The following is a 17,357-nucleotide window of genomic DNA, read 5'->3' on the forward strand; positions in this document are numbered from 1 at the left end:
GGATTCAGCAAGGGAAGAGGTTGTGTAGAACAGATATTTATCCTGAAGCAATTGATAGAAAATAGGGCCTTAAAAAACAAAAAGACAGTAATAACCTTTGTGGACTTCACAAAGGCATATGACTCCATCGACAGACAGACTCTTGTTAGGATCCTGAAGAACAGAGGACTTGATGGAACTACACAAGAACTCATAAAAGAAATTCTGACAGACACAAAAGCAAGGGTGAGATTCAGAGGAGCACTGTCAGAAGAATTTGAGATCAAGACTGGTGTTAAACAGGGAGACGGATTGTCACCATTGTTGTTCAATATAGCACTGGACGAAGTGATCAGGCAGTGGAGAGCAATAAACGAGGAAATGGGAATACCAGAGACCCGTGTGGGGGACAAAAAGGACAACAGGGCTCAAGTGGACTGCCTAGCCTTTGCAGATGACATAGCAATAGTAAGTGAGACAGAAGAAGACGCCAAGACACAACTCGACAACTTAAGTACGGTAGCCAGAAAGGTGGGACTCAGGATCGTCTATAGCAAGACAAAGACATTAAACACCACTGCAAACTGGGACACATCGGAAGGCACTGTGCAAATAGTGGACAAATTTAAATACCTGGGAGAATTTATAACAGGAAGGAACAGGAGCAAGGAGGGAATAACAGAGAGGATAAAGAAGATGAAGTCAGCCTTCTGCATGACGAGAGAGGTATACAATAAAAAGAATATATCCACAGAGGCAAAGATAAACCACTACAAGGCAACAGTGAGGAATGCAGTATTATATGCTGCTGAGACGATGACACTAGGAAGAAATGGGGCAGAGCAACTAGAGAAAGAAGAGAGGAAAATACTGAGAAAAATGCTAGGTCCCAAAAGAGGTGGAGAGAGGTGGATGCGAAGACCTAGGGAAGAATTGTACTGGTACATGAGAACAATATCCGGGGAAATCAGACTCAAAAGGGCAAGGTTTGCTGGGCATGTAGCTAGGACAAGTATGGACAGAATGACGAAGAGAGTGTGGCAAACAACAGGGAGGACAAGGAGAAAGACAGAAACCAAGTGGATTGTTGAACTTCGGAAGGACTGGTTGGAATTGGGGATCAAGGTCGAAGGAAAGGAAAATTGGAGGAACAACTATACACTGACAAATATGCCGGAGATCAATGACCGAGAAGAATACAGGAAAAGATTAGAATGTAACCAGTGGAGCCGCCAGGAAAAACGGAAACTGAAGATCTCTGAAGAAGAGTGGGAGAGGAGAAGAGAAAGAATGAAGAGGTTCTGGGAGAAGAAGAGAAAAATGCAGTCCACGAAGGGGCTAACCGTGGTCCTACAGAGGCCGTAACACAAGAAGAAGAAGAAGAGATTGCTTCTGTTAGTAAAGTGCGCGATAGGGATTGCCTGCAGTTTGCACGGGTTCTCTCACAGATGCAGTGCTACAATGAGGATTAGGAGGAGTCACATACCTCTTCCTGTTATGCTTAAACTGTCTTTCTTGCCTTTTCTTCCAGTCAGTCTCTATGTGACACACCCCTCCCCCGTGCCCACACCCTCGCCGCCCCCTATCTGCGGCCCTGACCAGACACACTGGAGCAGACGGCCACTGACCTGATCTCCTGCAAGAAGCGCTGCTTGTAGGCCTCCTCCAGGTGCTCCAGGAAGTCGCCCTTGTAGACGGGAGAATTCCTCTCGTGCGGCAGCTTCCGCGCCTCCACTTTCTGCCTCACGGCCGCTGGCGGCACGTCCAGGTATATCACCAGGTGGGGCTCCAGCAGCTCTGATATCGTGTTGCGGCGAACGTCGTAGTACACGCTGCGCGCTGTGTGAGTGTGTACAAATTTTCTTAGTTAAATTCGGGATTTTCAAATACAAGGTGTATAACTTTGATTCCGCCATTTGCTGATAGGTGGTGACAACAGTAAGTAGCGGTCGAAAGAAACGGATCGCAGACATCAGGCAGTTAGCTCGGACCTGTGTCAACATAACCTCATTCAAACATTAGTCGATCTGTGTGTGCATCATAATGTTGTTCTCGACTGAAAATGTCAGTTTACGAGCCTAATTCTCCTCATTTGTGGGAGGTCTTAGTGTTTTGCTTCAATATAAAGAAAACAGCAGCTGAATCTCACCGAATACTCTGAAGTAGGTACGGTAAGGACGCTATTAGTGAAAGAATGTGTCGTGGGCAATTTTAATGTCTTAGACCCGCATAGTGGTGAAAGAGAGAATGCTTTCGAAGATGCAGAATTAAGAGACATTGCTGAGTGAAACAGCAAGCCATTTCAAAACATCTCAAGGGTATGAAAATGATTCAGAAAGAAGGGACTTGGGTTCCGTCTGAGCTGAAACCAAGAGAAGTTGAACGGTTGAACAGTTGTTTCAGAGGCAAAAACGGAAGGAATTTCTGCATCGCATTGTGACCGGGGATGAAAAATGGGTTCATTATGAAAACCCTAAATGCAAAAAATCATAGGGATATCCCAGCCATACTTCCACAATGACGGCCAAACTGAATATTCACGGCTCCAAGATCATGCTCCGCATTTGGTGGGACCAGCTCGGTGTCGTGCACTATGATGTATTAAAACCAAGTGAAACAATCACAGGTGCTCGTTGTCGAACGCAATTAATGTGTTTGAGCAGAGCATTAAAAGACAAACGGCCGCAATACAGCGAGAGGCAAGATAAAGTGATTTTGGAGCATGACAACGCTCGACCCCATGTTACAAAGGAGGTCAAAACGTACTTGGAAAAGTTAAAATGGGAAGTCCTACCCCACCTTCCGTATTCTCCAGACATTGCTCCCTCTGATATCACCTGTTTAGATACAATGGCGCATGGCCTGGCTGACCGACACTTCTGATCTCATGAGGAAGTCACACATTGGATCAACTCATGGATCGCTTCAAAAGACGAACAATTTTTTTGACGTGGGATTCGTACACTGCTCGAAAGATGGGAGAAAGTAGTGGCCAGCGATGAAAAATACTTTGAATGATACATGTCTAACCAATTTGTTTCAATAAAGCCTCTAATGTTGGGGAAAAAACAGCAGTAGCAAAGTTTTACACCTTATAAATGTTAGAAATGCAAAGTTTTCTGTAATCTCCCCATCATCTATAAATGAGTGAACGTGTTGTTAACTAATGTTACTTCAAAGGGTACATTCTGAATAATGCATGGGAGACACTTTTTTTATACATATGATTTTACATGTTAGTGCACTAGTAAACACCTGATTCTTTAAAGAGATGAATTCCCATGTTCAAAACAGCTTTAAATGTCTGATTACTTTAGAAATGAGTTAATGTGTTAAGCATCTGACATTAGCACGTAAACCAAAAAAAGGTTGGACAAAGTTATAAATTACACTTAAAGTTTGTTGGAAGTCACTAAGTGCTCTCATTATGAAACACTAAACGAGTACAGTCTGGGTAATTTGGGCTCAGTTATAAGCAAAAGCTAGTTTTCCACACATCTCAATGTTTGTGATGTCATATCTCCTGAACTTTGAGTCTTACAAGGATACAAGTTTGCAGGTACATTTAGTCGTATATGTGGATACTGTCTAAAATTATTTTGTGAATAGACTCTGTAATAAAGAAGTAACAAATTAAAATGTGATGTCCGATGCACGTTTCACTGCATTAACAGCAAAAATGTAGTAAGTGATAACCTTCTTTGCTTTTGTCAATCTGTGGGAAAGGGGGGGTGCCAGACAGAAAAAGTCTCTTAAAGGTTTGAAATTGTGTGTTAAGTTTGTCAGAAATTGCTAAGTGCTCTCATTCTCACAAAATGGGTGGATAAAGTCCAGGCATTTGTGTGCTGCCAGTTACACAGCCCCAAAACACACAATTTCTAATGGTAATACTCATCTTACTGAATGAAACTTTCAACATAAGATTATACCTCTTTATGAGGAGATTACGACAGCATTTTAGTTTTTAAATTGTGTCAACAATCACACAAAATATTTAAAATGAAATTTTTCTTTCCCCTGTAAGCCGTTAGATAGCAATCTGCAACTGGTACTAGATTCTGGGACAGTAGCTCAGTAAAACAGTCATTTGTTTTTGCTGCATTATTACTAGTTTGAGGTACTCAGCAGGCAGCGTGCCTTGACATCACAATAAGTATATCGTGAAGCTTTGGACAGTACACTGACCACTGAAGGAGAGGCTTGGAGTATCCTGTGACAAAATCTGTCAATGAAAAATACCCGACAATATAATTGTGAAAACATTTTGTAAAAGATCAGCAGATCAGTTTTAGAGAGTATTAAGAATGCTTCCACACTGACCATGTGATGTAAATGTTAAATGTAAAATTAAATATTCATGCTCCTGTTAACAAGTTGATCATTTCAAAATATTAGAAGGTACTGTATGAACAATATGATGAACTAAATATACAAGATAATATTTTTACTATTTTACCACCCAGAACCCTCTCAGCTGCAATGAGTGAAACAGTCTTCACTTTGACAAATCTCTACTATTGTTGGCAGGTGTGGGGCTGCCGCATCCTCACACACTACAATCTTTACAAATATTGGTAGTTCCTCCTTATTAGGTGTATGATGTGTCACAAAATTTCTTCTAAGATGGGATTTGAGATAAAAAAATAACATTCTGTAACTGACTGTAATTGAGAGGAAACAATGTATCATGTGACAACTTAAACAACAGAGGAATAAATGACGTTTTCCATATGCACCGTACAAAACTACCATCTATCTGACAACTTGCAATATTCTCATATAACATCTGATCTGACCAACAGAAGGAAGAATTCTCTCTCTCTCTCTCTCTCTCTCTCTCTCTCTCTCTCTCTACCTCCCTCCCCCATTGTTTTAAAATAAAATTTAGTCGTCAGCTGCCCAGTTTGAATATTTATTTCACTAGACTGGTTTTGACAGATGGCTATGTCATCTTCAGAAGTCTACAATAGTCAAGATAGTATATTACAATTAGTCAATATTTGCTCAGCAGACAGCCATAACTTTGTCAACAATACATGATGCCACGACATACTGTGACATGTACACAGTGTATGCGATAATGGAAGACATGCACGGAAAATTGGGTTAACTCTCAAGTGTAAAAGCTTAGAGATAAGTGTTGACATCTTTTGCTGGGTACGGTAACTATCAAAACTGACATTGGTCTCACCCTAAATATCACTCAGAGGTGAGATCGATGTTAATTTTGACAGTTCCCATATCCAGCAACAGATGGCAACAATTATCTCTAACCTGTTACACTTAAGGGTTAGTCCATTTTTCTGCATGTTTTCAATTATAAATGTATACTGACAGCCAACAGTGAATCAATTGCACCTGTGCACAGAGCCAAGTTGGTGCGGTACATATTAAAGTTAGCTTATGAAGAAATGTTTTCCATATTACCTAGAAAATGACAGGTTAGACCGGAGAAGAATGTGCCTAGTAAGTGCTTTAAAGGACGGAGAAGACTCATCATGGTTTAGCAGCAAAATTCAGAAAATGCTGAGAGAGTAACGGCTGTTGCACTCTCAGTTCAAAAGAGAACATGCAAATGGTGACGGGCAAAAGTTATTAGAGATTCGTATGTCTGAAGCTTACAGCAACCACCACTGTCATACCCTAGCAAAAGATCTGGCTGACAACCCAAGAAAATTCTGGCCCAATTTCAAATCGTTAAGCTTGTCTGGGGTTCTATCCAGTCACTCACTGACCAGTCTGGCGTGACAGTTGAAGATAGCAAAACAAAAGTCGAAGCTTTAAATTCTGCATTTAAGAAATGATTCACACAGGAGAATTGTACAAACATACTATCATTTGACCACTGCACAATATGGACGACATAGTAATAAGCATCACTGGTGAAGAGAAACAACTGAAAGCGTCGGAAACAAACAAGTCGCTAGGTTGAGATGGAATCCCAATTCGGTTCTATACGAGTACTCTATGTCCTTTACCTAGCTTGCATTTATTGCGAATCCCCCGTCCGGCACAATGTCCCAAACAACTTGAAAAAATGCTGGTGACTCCAGTTTATAAGAAGGGTAAAAGAACAGACCCGCAAAATAGCAGACCAATATTCTTAACATCAGTTAGCTGGAGAATTCCGAGTTCAAATATAAATTTCCTAGTGACTGAAAAGCTATGTCCACAAACCAGAATGGTTTTCGAAAGCATTGCTCATGTGAAACACACTTTGCGTTTTTCTCACACGATATACAATTACGGATAAAGGGCAACACGCAGATTCTATATTTCTAGATTCTGAAAACCATTTGACACAGTACCTAACTGCAGATGATAAAGGTACAAGCAGATGGAATAGGTTCCCAGATATCAGAGTGGCTTGAAGACTTCTTAAGTAACAGAACTCAGTATGTTGTCTTTGACTGCAAGTGTTCATCAGAGACAAGAGTATTGTTGGGCCTGACCAAGTGAAATGTGACACGGTTGCTGGTATTTCCTATATAAACAAATCATACCGTGGACAATTTAAGCCGCAGTCTGTGGCCATTTGCTGATGACGGTTTGGCATACAGGAAGGTGTCGGCATCGAGTGACTGTAGGCTGATACAAGATGACTTTGACAAAATTTCCAGTTGGTGTGATGAATGGCAGCTAGCTCTAAATGTAGAAAATATAAGTTAATGAGGACGATTAGGAAAAACAAACCCGTAATGTTCAGATACAGTATTAGAAGTGTCTTGTTTGCCACAGTCAGGTTAATTAAATATCTAGGCCTGTGCAAAACACTATGAAATGGAATGAGCATGTAAGGATTGTAGTAGGGAACACAAATAGCTGACTTCCATTTGTAGGGAGGATTTTAGGAATATGTGTTTCACATGTAAAGGAGAGCACATGCAGACACTAATGAGACCTACACTTGCGTACTGCTCAAGTGTTTGGGATCCGTACCAAATCAGATCCCAGGAAGACATCTAAGCAAGTCAGAAGCGGGCTGCTCAAGCATACTGATGTATGCTCTGTTAGTGCCCTGTTGTCAGACTGTGAGTTATAAGCACCTCTGTTACTCGTTGTAGTTTCTGATTTGGTCAAAATCAATATAATTATGCTTTTGCGGTGAAATTCTGGTTTAGGCTGTGTCAGTCATGTCGTTATGGAACAAAGTATGTTTAAATTATTTGAATTTAAAAACCACTTTAAAAGCTTTTCCATTCAATTTGTTACTTGCAGTCTACAGTGCATGGAATTATTATAGACAACATTAAGTATTGCATGTTTATATGAAGTATAAATGTACATAAATCAGAGACAAAAACGCATATCACAGTGAAAAATACTATAACTAATTGAATTTCAAGTAATTAGCACACTAACAAAGATGCATAATTGCTCAAACTTAGCAGTGTTCATTCCTGAATGGTAATCTTCTGACTCGCTTGTTTTCCTACATTTGTAACTCATTTACTTTCTTTAAGAAAACCAGTCTTTGCTGACTTCACACGCACAACTGTCAGCCTGACTCCTTTCCGAACAGGTACCTTAAAACATCCACTTCAACTCTAATTCTACTATATGGACTTCAGTGAATGGTTTTGAGTAACGTACATTTCATCCAAGTGGAATATAGGTCACACATCACCGTAGTATGCTGCTAATTCACTGTCCGCAAAATTTAATTCTAGCTGCCATTATGTCATTACGTTAAAGTAAAAATTTCTTCCATCATTCTAATGCTTATATTTAAATCCCACATCGTTTAAAATATGTCCCACAGATCTAACAAATCCAGTAAAAATTATTAGTTTTGTTAAAGAGCTGCGTCGTCTAATATTTTTTCTCAGAGAATTTGCCATCAAGGATATTTCCTCATGACACACACGCTGGATAGTTCTTACACTGATGCCACAAATTGCAGCACAAAGAGCCTGTATGGTAGCAAGATGTTTTCACACAACGGTTGTTTTTTCAGGAACATATCACTGCATTTCTTGATATCACCACCACTCATTCAGTCTATCTTCTGTAAATCTTTCCTAACGAGCATGCACGTAGGTGCTAGTAACACTTCACCATTGCCTAAAAGACGTTTTCAATATTTACAGGCACTGCTTACCTTTTTCAGTCACATTTGGAAAAATTATGCACTGTGCGTGGTCCGGTGCCAAACGGTGCGATGAGAGAGAACCTTTTATGAATGTAAACCAAGTTTATTTTTCTACAGAAACTTTAAAACAACCACATAATTGTAGAAATGTGGTGTTTATATAACAAACTGAGAAAATTACTGCTTTCCCTGTTTTATGGTGAATGGAGCACACTGAAAAGCAAAGTGTATGCTGACAATCCTGGTGCAACAGGCATCTCTAACAGAGGGAGGGTGCATAGGGAAAGTCTTGCAGCAAGGACAATCACAGGGATAGGAGTCATAGGGTAAGGAAATGTCTCCTACCCCTGTGATCATCCCCAGTGCAAGACTTGCCCTACGCATCCTCCTACCACCACCTATACCAACCATATAACTGGCAAAACATATACCATCAAAGAGAGAGCCACCTCTGAAACAACATGTCACATCCCAGCTGTTAGGTAAACACTGTTCAGCCATTCATTCACATCAGTATGACTCCCACCCAGTTATAAGTTAGGATGAATGGGCATAGGCAGAAGGTGTATAATGACAACACAATATCCTGTTGCAGAGCATGTTCTACAATATGACAGTCATAACTTCGGTGTCTGTTGCACCACAAGCACCATCTGGATTCCTCCCCCAGAAACCAGTTTCTCAGAACTAAGTGCAGGTGGGAACTAGCATTACTACGTGTCCTCTGTTCTCGTCACCCACCTGGCATTATTTTACATTAATTTCTTCCGTCTCAACATTTCTTCGCAGTAACTACTCCTTTCTTCACTCTGTTTTAGTTTTCTACATCTTTCATTTTCTGACCCGTCTATTTTTCGCCATCCCCTCCCACCTCTGTTACACACAATGCACTTAGTTTTTCACTCTTATTAACTCTTGCACGATGTTTTAGCAATAATCTCTGTGTTGCATACTACCCTGCCTTCCACCTTTAAGCTCTCAGGTTTTCAAATCTCATCCAGTGCTGTCCCCAACAGTTTGTCTTTCCTTTCCTTCTCATCCCGTCCAGTAAGTCTACCCTGACCCAAGGGTCTGGGTGACTTTTCCAAACTGTACCCCTTTTCATAAACCTTCTTTTCCCTACACCCCTCTTACCCCACAACTCTTCTGTCGGAAGGAGGATTGGTTTGGTTGATTGGGGTTGAAGGAACCAAACAGCAAGGTCATCAGTCCCTTGTTTCAAAGGTGGTCCATTCGGGCGGATTTACATCTCAGAAGGGTCATAACAATAAAAGGTAAAAGGCTAAAAAACGTAAAAGTGCAGTCGTGTCTTCAATGGTGAAAACAAAAGGAGGGAAGTCAGCAAGTGGGCAACCCCAAGGCTACTAGAGGCAGGGAATATACCACCTCTGATGCAGTACAGGCAAGACCACCTGCTATTCAAAAGCATTCAACCGCTAGAATGTAAAAGTGTGCAGTGCAAAAGGAGACTAAACAAATCTAAAAAGCGGTAAAAACAGAGTAAAACGGGGAGAAAAGAGGATCTTGGCCAAGGAGGGGAGTCAGGAATCTCCAAACACAGCTTACAGTGGGAGACACGCCGACCATCACCGCCATGCCCCTACTCCAGAGGGAGATTATACACCTTAGAACTTAGAATTAAAACCACTTTCACAGAGGAAACTGAGAACCAGGTCAACAATTTGGGAATTGTCTGCCAATATTAAAGGTAAAGTGCGGGAAAGTCTATACCTAATACGCAGAGTGAAAAGAAGGGGATATTCCACCAAAATGTGGGCTACTGACTGGAAGGTTCCACAACCACACAGTGGGGGTGGCTCATTACGCAAAAGAAAACTGTGGGTCAGTCTGGTATGGCCGATGCGGAGACGACACAGTGTGGTCGAGTCCTTTCGGGAGAGGCAGAAGGAAGAACGCCACGGGACAGGTGTCACCTTAATCGCACGAAGTTTATTAGACAGGGAGGTAGCCACCCAAGAGTTGGCCCATGATTGTGCGAAGTGGGATTTGACACGAAGCCGTAAATCCACCGCAGGAGGGGTTACAGAGAAGGGGGGATAAGTGACTGCTTCCCCAGCCAAATGATCAGCAAGCGCTCTACTTGGGATACCCACATGGCCAGGAACCCAAAGGAAGTCAACAGAACAAGCAGCACGGTGAAGATTAGCGAGACGGTCACGGATGGCCGAGACCAAGGGATGGTGGGAAAAACAACGGTCAATAGCCTGAAGGCCACTAATTGAGTCCGTACATAGCAAAATGCGGTTGAATTGGGACTGCTTAATAAATGTAAGGGCCTGGGAAATTGCCATCAGTTCCACAGTAAACACCCCATACGCAGTTGGCAGGAGATCATTTTCCATGCCAACAGAGGACGTGAAGGCAAATCCCACACGATCAGCAGATTTAGAGCCATCGGTGTAAAAAACAACAGCATCCCAAAACTCCCATAGGAATGGAATCTTTCGGAACTCGGCGGAGATTCATCCGAATCCGGGGCCAAGAAACTAACCGAGGGTGGGAGGGACTGCGTAAGAAGCCAGAAGCTGGGACCGCCGAACAGAAAGGGGGGGGGGGGGGGATTCCAGCTTCAACCAGGACACTATCAACAGGGCTAGTAGGGAAGGCACCGGTGGCCAAACGGATACCACGATGGTGGACCAGATCCAGGAGGCGCAGTGTGGAAGGAGCAGCCGAACCATAAACTTGACAGCCATAGTCCAAGCGAGACAGCACTAAAGCACGATAAGGTGGAGCAGAGTGGAATGACCTACACACCAAGAGGTGTGGGCAAGAAAGCAAAGGACATTGAGTTTACGGAAACATTCTATCTTCAGAAGTCAGACATGAGGCAGCCAAGTGGGCTTGTTGTTGAAAAGACGACCTGGGAAATGAAACTGTGGGACCACAGGTAATCATTGTGCATCGAGTTAGAGCTCTGGATCGGGTGGCTCTTAGTATGGCGACAGAAGTGGAACGCCTGCCATTTTAAAGGAGAGAATTGAAACCCGTGTAAGAGGGTCCATGCAGAGGCACGCCGTATAGCACCCTAGAGCTGCCACTCTGCAGAGGCCATGGAATAGGAACTAACCCAAATGCAGAAAACATCCACATACAGAGCAGGGGTGACCAAAGGACCGACAGAGGCCACAAGTCCATCTATAGCAATGAGGAAAAGAAGTACACTCAATACGGAACCCTGTGGGATGCAATTCTCCTGGGTCCGTGGAGAAATAAAAACAGTAACAACCTGAACCCTGAACAACTGATGGGACAGGAACTGGCAGATAAAAATCGGGAATGGGCCCTGAAGACCCCACTCATGAAGTGTAAGGAAGATGGCGCCAAGCTGTGTCATAGGCCTTGCGAAGGTCGAAAAATACTGCAACCAAATGGCAGCGCTGGGAAAAAGCCTGCCGAACTGCGGATTCCAAGAAAAGTAAATGATCGATCGGAGACCGTCTCTCTCGGAAGCCACGCTGGTAAAGGGACAACAGATCCCGAGATTCGTGGACCCAATTGAGCCGACGGGCTTCCATCTGTTCAAGTAACATGCAAACGATGTTTGTCAGACTAATTGGCCGATAGCTTTCGACAAACAGGGGGTTCTTACCAGTCTTAAGGACAGGAACCATGATGCTATCCCTCCACTGAGAAGGGAAGTCACCCTGGTGCCAAATACGGTTAAGCACCCGGAGAAGATGTCACTGTGGAGCACTAAGATGTTGAAGCAATTGGTTATGAATGGAGTCTGGGCCAGGGGTCGTATGACGAGAAGGAGCAAGTGCAGAAAGAAGTTCCCATTCAGTAAGATTCTGACTGACAAGAGGTAAGACATAAGGCGGAAGCTTCGGCCCAATGTTTCTGGTAAAGGAAAGCAGCCGGATAGTAGGTTGATGCTGATGCTATTGCAAAATGGGCCGAAAGATGTTACATGAGAATAAACGCTCCTGTACAAAGGCCATCCGCGAGGGAAAGGCCCGGGAGGGTAGACTGTCGATGGCAATGTTAGAGAGAGCAAAGTGTAGTCCATACCCATGACATTGGGACAGTAGAAACGAGTGAAGAAAAAAAGCGTTCGCAACACACCGGTTTGCTCCGTTTGATGAAGTAACGGGCTTTGGCGCAAAGGTGCTTAAAAGTAATAAGATTGGCAGCGGATGGGTGCCTCTTAAGGTGTTTCAAAGCTCGACGGTGATCACGGATGGCAATGGCAATGGCTGTACTCAACCACGGGACTTGCCGGTGGCGAAATGATCCAGATGAGCGTGGGATAGCAAGGGTAGCAGTGCAAACAATCGCACCAGACACGTCACGTAGGACGCCATCAATACAACCTGACAAAGAGGGAGGAAAAAATGAGCTGTGCAGTATATAGAGGCCAATGGGCATGTCGGAAAGACCAACAAGATAACCTGTCCATCGGGGAGCGGGAAGGGAGCAAGAGAATCAATGGGATGCAGTCACTATCACAAAGGTCGTCGCGTGGCGACCAGTGTAATGAAGGGAGGAGAAAAAGAAAGATCAATGGCAGAAAAAGTACCATGATTGGCACTGAAATGGGTAGGGGAGCCATCATTAAGAAGGCACAGGTCGTGGTCTGCAAGAAACTGGTCTATGAGAAGACCCCGACTAGATGGAAATGCACTGCCCCACAAGGTATGATGAGCATTAAAATTCATGAGAAGGAGGAAGTTGCTGATTAAGCGCAGTTAAGGCTGCAGGTGTAAGACTCCTGTCAGGAGGGAGATAAAGATTGCAAACTGTGACCCCAGAGTCCAGGTGGACCCTAACAGCAATCGCTTCCAATGTAGTTTGAAGAGGAATCCACACGCTAGCAACGTCTGTACGGACCAACGTACAAACGCCGCCAGAAGCCCGCAGGGGGCTGACCGATTGCGACAGAAAGCACGGAACCCACAGAGGGTCGGTGAGAGATCATCAGTAAAATGAGATTCCTGTAGAACCACATAAGCTGCAAAGTAAAATGAAATAAGGGATGTCAACACCGGAAGGTGACAGTAATATCCATTACAATTCCATTGGATAACCACAGAACGATGAGTCAAATGTGGGGTGAACAGGCTAAAGTGGGTCATGCCGCCGGGTCACCGCCCGTCACCGACAAGGAGGGGGCGTCATCCTCGAACAGAAGGTCAGAGGCAGGTTGCGAAGGTGGAGACGGGACCTCTGGGGCCCATCAGAGACTCCTTGTACTGGGACTTACATTTCTTCTTCATTTCTGTTTGAGATCGAGGAGGGCCTGTGCTGCTCAAAGGAGCCAGCTGCAGCAAGATCTGGAACAGTAAGAGGGCGGGCGACCTGGGGGCCCACAGATTGTGGTCGTCATGTGGCAGCAGGCCTTTGGCCTGGAAGGTGCCGGGAAGAGGGGTCCCGGGAGGGGCACCCGTGACCGGCAGACGCCAAAGAAGTGGGACACTTCTCCGGCTGGGGAAGGGAGCGGTGCCCAGAGGGGAGGGTGTGGGAACCACAGGGGAGGGGGAGAAAAGAGGGGTTCGGGACTGGGGTAAGGAAGGGGGAGGAAGGGGTGAAGATGTAACTAAAGCATAGCTAGACATCACGGACACAGGGTGAAGACATGCATACTTCTTAGAGCCTCAGTGTAGGTTAAACGATCAAGGGACTTATACGCCAGTATATTCTTTTCCTTCTTATAAACTGGGCAATCTGGTGAATGTGGAGAATGATTGCCATGACAAGAGGACACAGGAACTCCCCTCATGGAGTGGACGTCGACAGTCACCACAGAGAGGGGTCTGCTAAGAGTGGGAAAACATGTGGACAAAATGCAAGCACTTAAAACGCCTCATAGGTGGTGGGATGTACGGCTTGACGTCACATTGATAAACCATAATCTTGACCTTCTCAGGGAGGGTATCCCCTTCAAAGGCCAGAATAAAGGCCCCAGTACCAATGCGATTGTCCGTTGGGCCCTTCTGAACACGCCGAACAAAATGAACACCCCACCGTCTTAGATTGTCCCTAAGTTCATCAGTTTGAAGGATGAGGTCCCTGTGAAAAATTACACCTTGAATCATATTCAAAGACTGCTGGGGGGTATTGGACACAGGAATTGTGCCAAGATGGTCACAGGCACAAAGGGCAGCTGAAGCAGTTTGGATCAACAACGAACCCGACCGCATTTTGTTCAGAGAGTACAATTTGCCAAACTTGTCTTCAAAGTGTTCCACAGTCAGCCCCAGTCCTCGATGACAGTGAGGGAGGCAATTGTAGAACGCTCTGAATTTTATCCAAATTTGACGTAGCAAGTAAACTGACAACTTTTTACATGAAGACTGCTGCAAAAAACTTCATAGTAGTGTTTATACTTTATCACAATTCTGAGATATGGGAGTGTAAATTTTACTTACAACATTTTTTTCTTGTTAACTACTGTGTCACACTCCAGACCACTGATGAAATTTTAAATGAATGAAAGAAACACAGAGTTAACACACACTTTTAATAAGACTACTGACACCATGGCCACACAAATCAAGACTTTTACTATCAAGATTAACATTATTTACAGTGCACTGGAGTGTGACGTCTTCAAGTGTGTCTGGCTAGACGTACAAGAAAACCTGAATGTTGCCAGGTAAAACGAATACACGAATATCAGTTTTCTTCATATTAGTGTTCGAACAGCAGACAGATGATACGAGTGTTGTTTTATTGTTCACCTGTTTTGCTGAGGTACCCACACTGCACCATCGCCTCCACAAAGACAAAGTCACTGAACGCACAGCGTTCCAACACCACTCCTTGACCTGCAAAACAGAACACTGGCTGCAGACAGAAGTTACTGTACATCAGATACACGTAAGTGTTGTTTACATCTTTATGTGACACTAGTAAATATATATACCACTAGTCTTATCTGCCACAAACAATCAATTTTCTTGGTATTAATATAGTGATAATACTTTTGTCTGACAAATAAAAATTCCATTTTTATGTTTGTAAGTCAATAGGCTCAAAATATCAGCCAACAAGTGAGTAACAGTATGTATATTTACCAATGGCCTTTCAGGCACTCTTCTCTGTAACTGACTTTGTGTTCAATTAGTATTTGTCAGAAGTGGGCTTACTCTTCTGATACATTATGGTATAAACAATAGTAAGTTCAATTCACAGTAACAATTTCTACATTGTAAAGCATAAAATAGTCATTTGTAAGCAAGTTTACAGCTAGTATTCTTCCGTGCTGTATGTGTAAGGAAAGAAGATTGTTGTGAATTTGGTTCCTATTTATGTACAATTTTGCTGATTGTATGCTGTGAAACGCTTGTTCTAATAAACTATGAACACTAAATGTAATATTGTTTCACAAATTCTGTCAAAAACATCGGCCGCCTAGGTAATAAAAATTATTTCTGCCAACTCTGGATGTGTAGGACGATTACTGATGATATGCAGCGTGGCAAAAACAGTTAAACAGTTTATGCACACATACTCAGAAGTAAGAGGTACATTAGTTACTGATTTTCATTCGCTTGTTATAGTTAGAGGGATTGTACTGAAATCCGTGAATATTTCTTTTGGATGAATAAGAATGACTTCATGGAGGTGGCACAGTCCCATGGCACACAAAGTTGTGGCTGATTATGTAATGCAGTCCTAGGAAGAGATTACAGAGGAGGATAAGAATCATTCAGAATTTGGAGTAGACTCTGAGGCAGATAATGTAGCGATTATTTCTACAGTTTCAATACTACTACAGTACTATACAGCAACTGATGATAGTCTGGGTAACAATGTGTCAAGTGGACCAGTGGATGAAACATCTAACACAGATGCTAAAAGGTAGGGTAGACAGTTTGCCTGTGCTTGAAGAAGCATTTCAAGGAAGTGGATTTGTATACAAGGTCTTAAGTTGGGTGCAAACCCTAGTCCTTTGGGAAATTTCTTCGCCCCTGAGGATGTAGGTTTACTACCAGAAGTTAATTTCCTGCACATTTTTCAAACATTTTCAGCACAGATTCAATTGTACAAATATTTACCACTCCATAACTCACAGGGGACTTAGAAATACATAATAAATTGAGCAGTTTTATTGATTACTATTCCCAAAGTATACACACAGACATGTATTTCACTGTTATTTTGTATAAAACATTTTGCCATTTGAAGGGTTAAATCATCAGGCACATTTTCTCTAGTGTTTTGGCTGATACCTGTAATTTCAATTTTGGAATGTGCTTGTGGAGTTAACCCGAAGAAATACTGCTTATTGTAGATTTTGTGCAATACGTAGTGTCAAAGGAAAACATTGGTTTGTTTCCCATTACAAACAAAATGATTTTTGAAGTGGACTTTTACATGCCCAGGTAATAGCAAAAATTAGCCTAGTACACTACTAATTTTATAGTTATGTATTCAGATGGACAGTAAAACAGTAGTCCAGATATGACTCGCACACTGACCTGATTCCCACTGTCAGCTACTGCCATACTGCAGCACTACAAAGTTGCTGCTTCAGTTCTGATAATTTTTCTTGTTTTCCTGTAGCTGTTAATACGTATCGGTACAACAAAAGTTTGGACTAGACTAATTTGGTACTGCTGTACTGAGTGGGCTTGTAAAATTCAGCTTTAAAAATAATTTTGTTTGTAATGACTAACAAACAAATTCCGGATGTCATACGAAACATGTTCTGCTGACTCCAGCTATGCATTGCAAAAACTAAATTTCAAATGAAAATATATAACATTTTCATTTTCATTATAGAAGTTTTATTTGCCCAGAGTGCAGTAATCACATATATAGATAACTTGTTTTGGTAAATTTTAATTGCCATCTTTAGATCTGAAAGAAATTTTTACAACAATCACGAAGTACATTTTTAAAAAATATTTGTGTTAAATACCATCTACACACATCGGATATTGTGGCGCTCTACGCAGTGCACTATTAACTAGTCACAAGTGTACAGGAGCTCAACTGTACCGTAGCTAGAAGCAATTTGGAAAATTCAACATCCCGATTATAACAAAACATGTCGAAGGTCCACATATCTTGCCGGAACGAACCACCAGTGCAGCACCGTATGTTGATTAATAAAAACGTAAGTGTGGTAAAGACTTCAAAAGTTATTGGTGAAATATATTTGACACATCAGGTATTACTTTTTCTGTCCATTTTGATGCTGATGGCATTCTGCCAAGCAATAGTCAAACAGATTATTGTACGAGGGTTGACTGAAAAGTAATGCCTCAACCTTCGTAACTCTTCAACACTCGGCAGCATTGGTATGCGGCAAGTA

General features: G+C 42.6%; 1 protein-coding gene across 1 annotated transcript in view; it reads right to left on the reverse strand.

Moving 5' to 3' along the window:
- Positions 1 to 17,357, reverse strand: part of LOC124720014 (NADH dehydrogenase [ubiquinone] 1 alpha subcomplex subunit 10, mitochondrial) — a 73,765-nt gene that overhangs the window by 20,732 nt on the left and 35,676 nt on the right. Inside the window, exons 4-5 of the mRNA XM_047245265.1 lie at positions 14,776 to 14,862; positions 1,608 to 1,818 (exon numbers count right to left, since the gene is read on the reverse strand). Coding sequence (XP_047101221.1) covers positions 1,608 to 1,818; positions 14,776 to 14,862 — 298 coding nt within the window. The remainder of the gene's footprint in view (positions 1 to 1,607; positions 1,819 to 14,775; positions 14,863 to 17,357) is intronic.

The sequence above is a fragment of the Schistocerca piceifrons genome, chromosome 11 (genome assembly GCF_021461385.2).
Source record: "Schistocerca piceifrons isolate TAMUIC-IGC-003096 chromosome 11, iqSchPice1.1, whole genome shotgun sequence".
NCBI lineage: Eukaryota > Metazoa > Arthropoda > Insecta > Orthoptera > Acrididae > Schistocerca > Schistocerca piceifrons.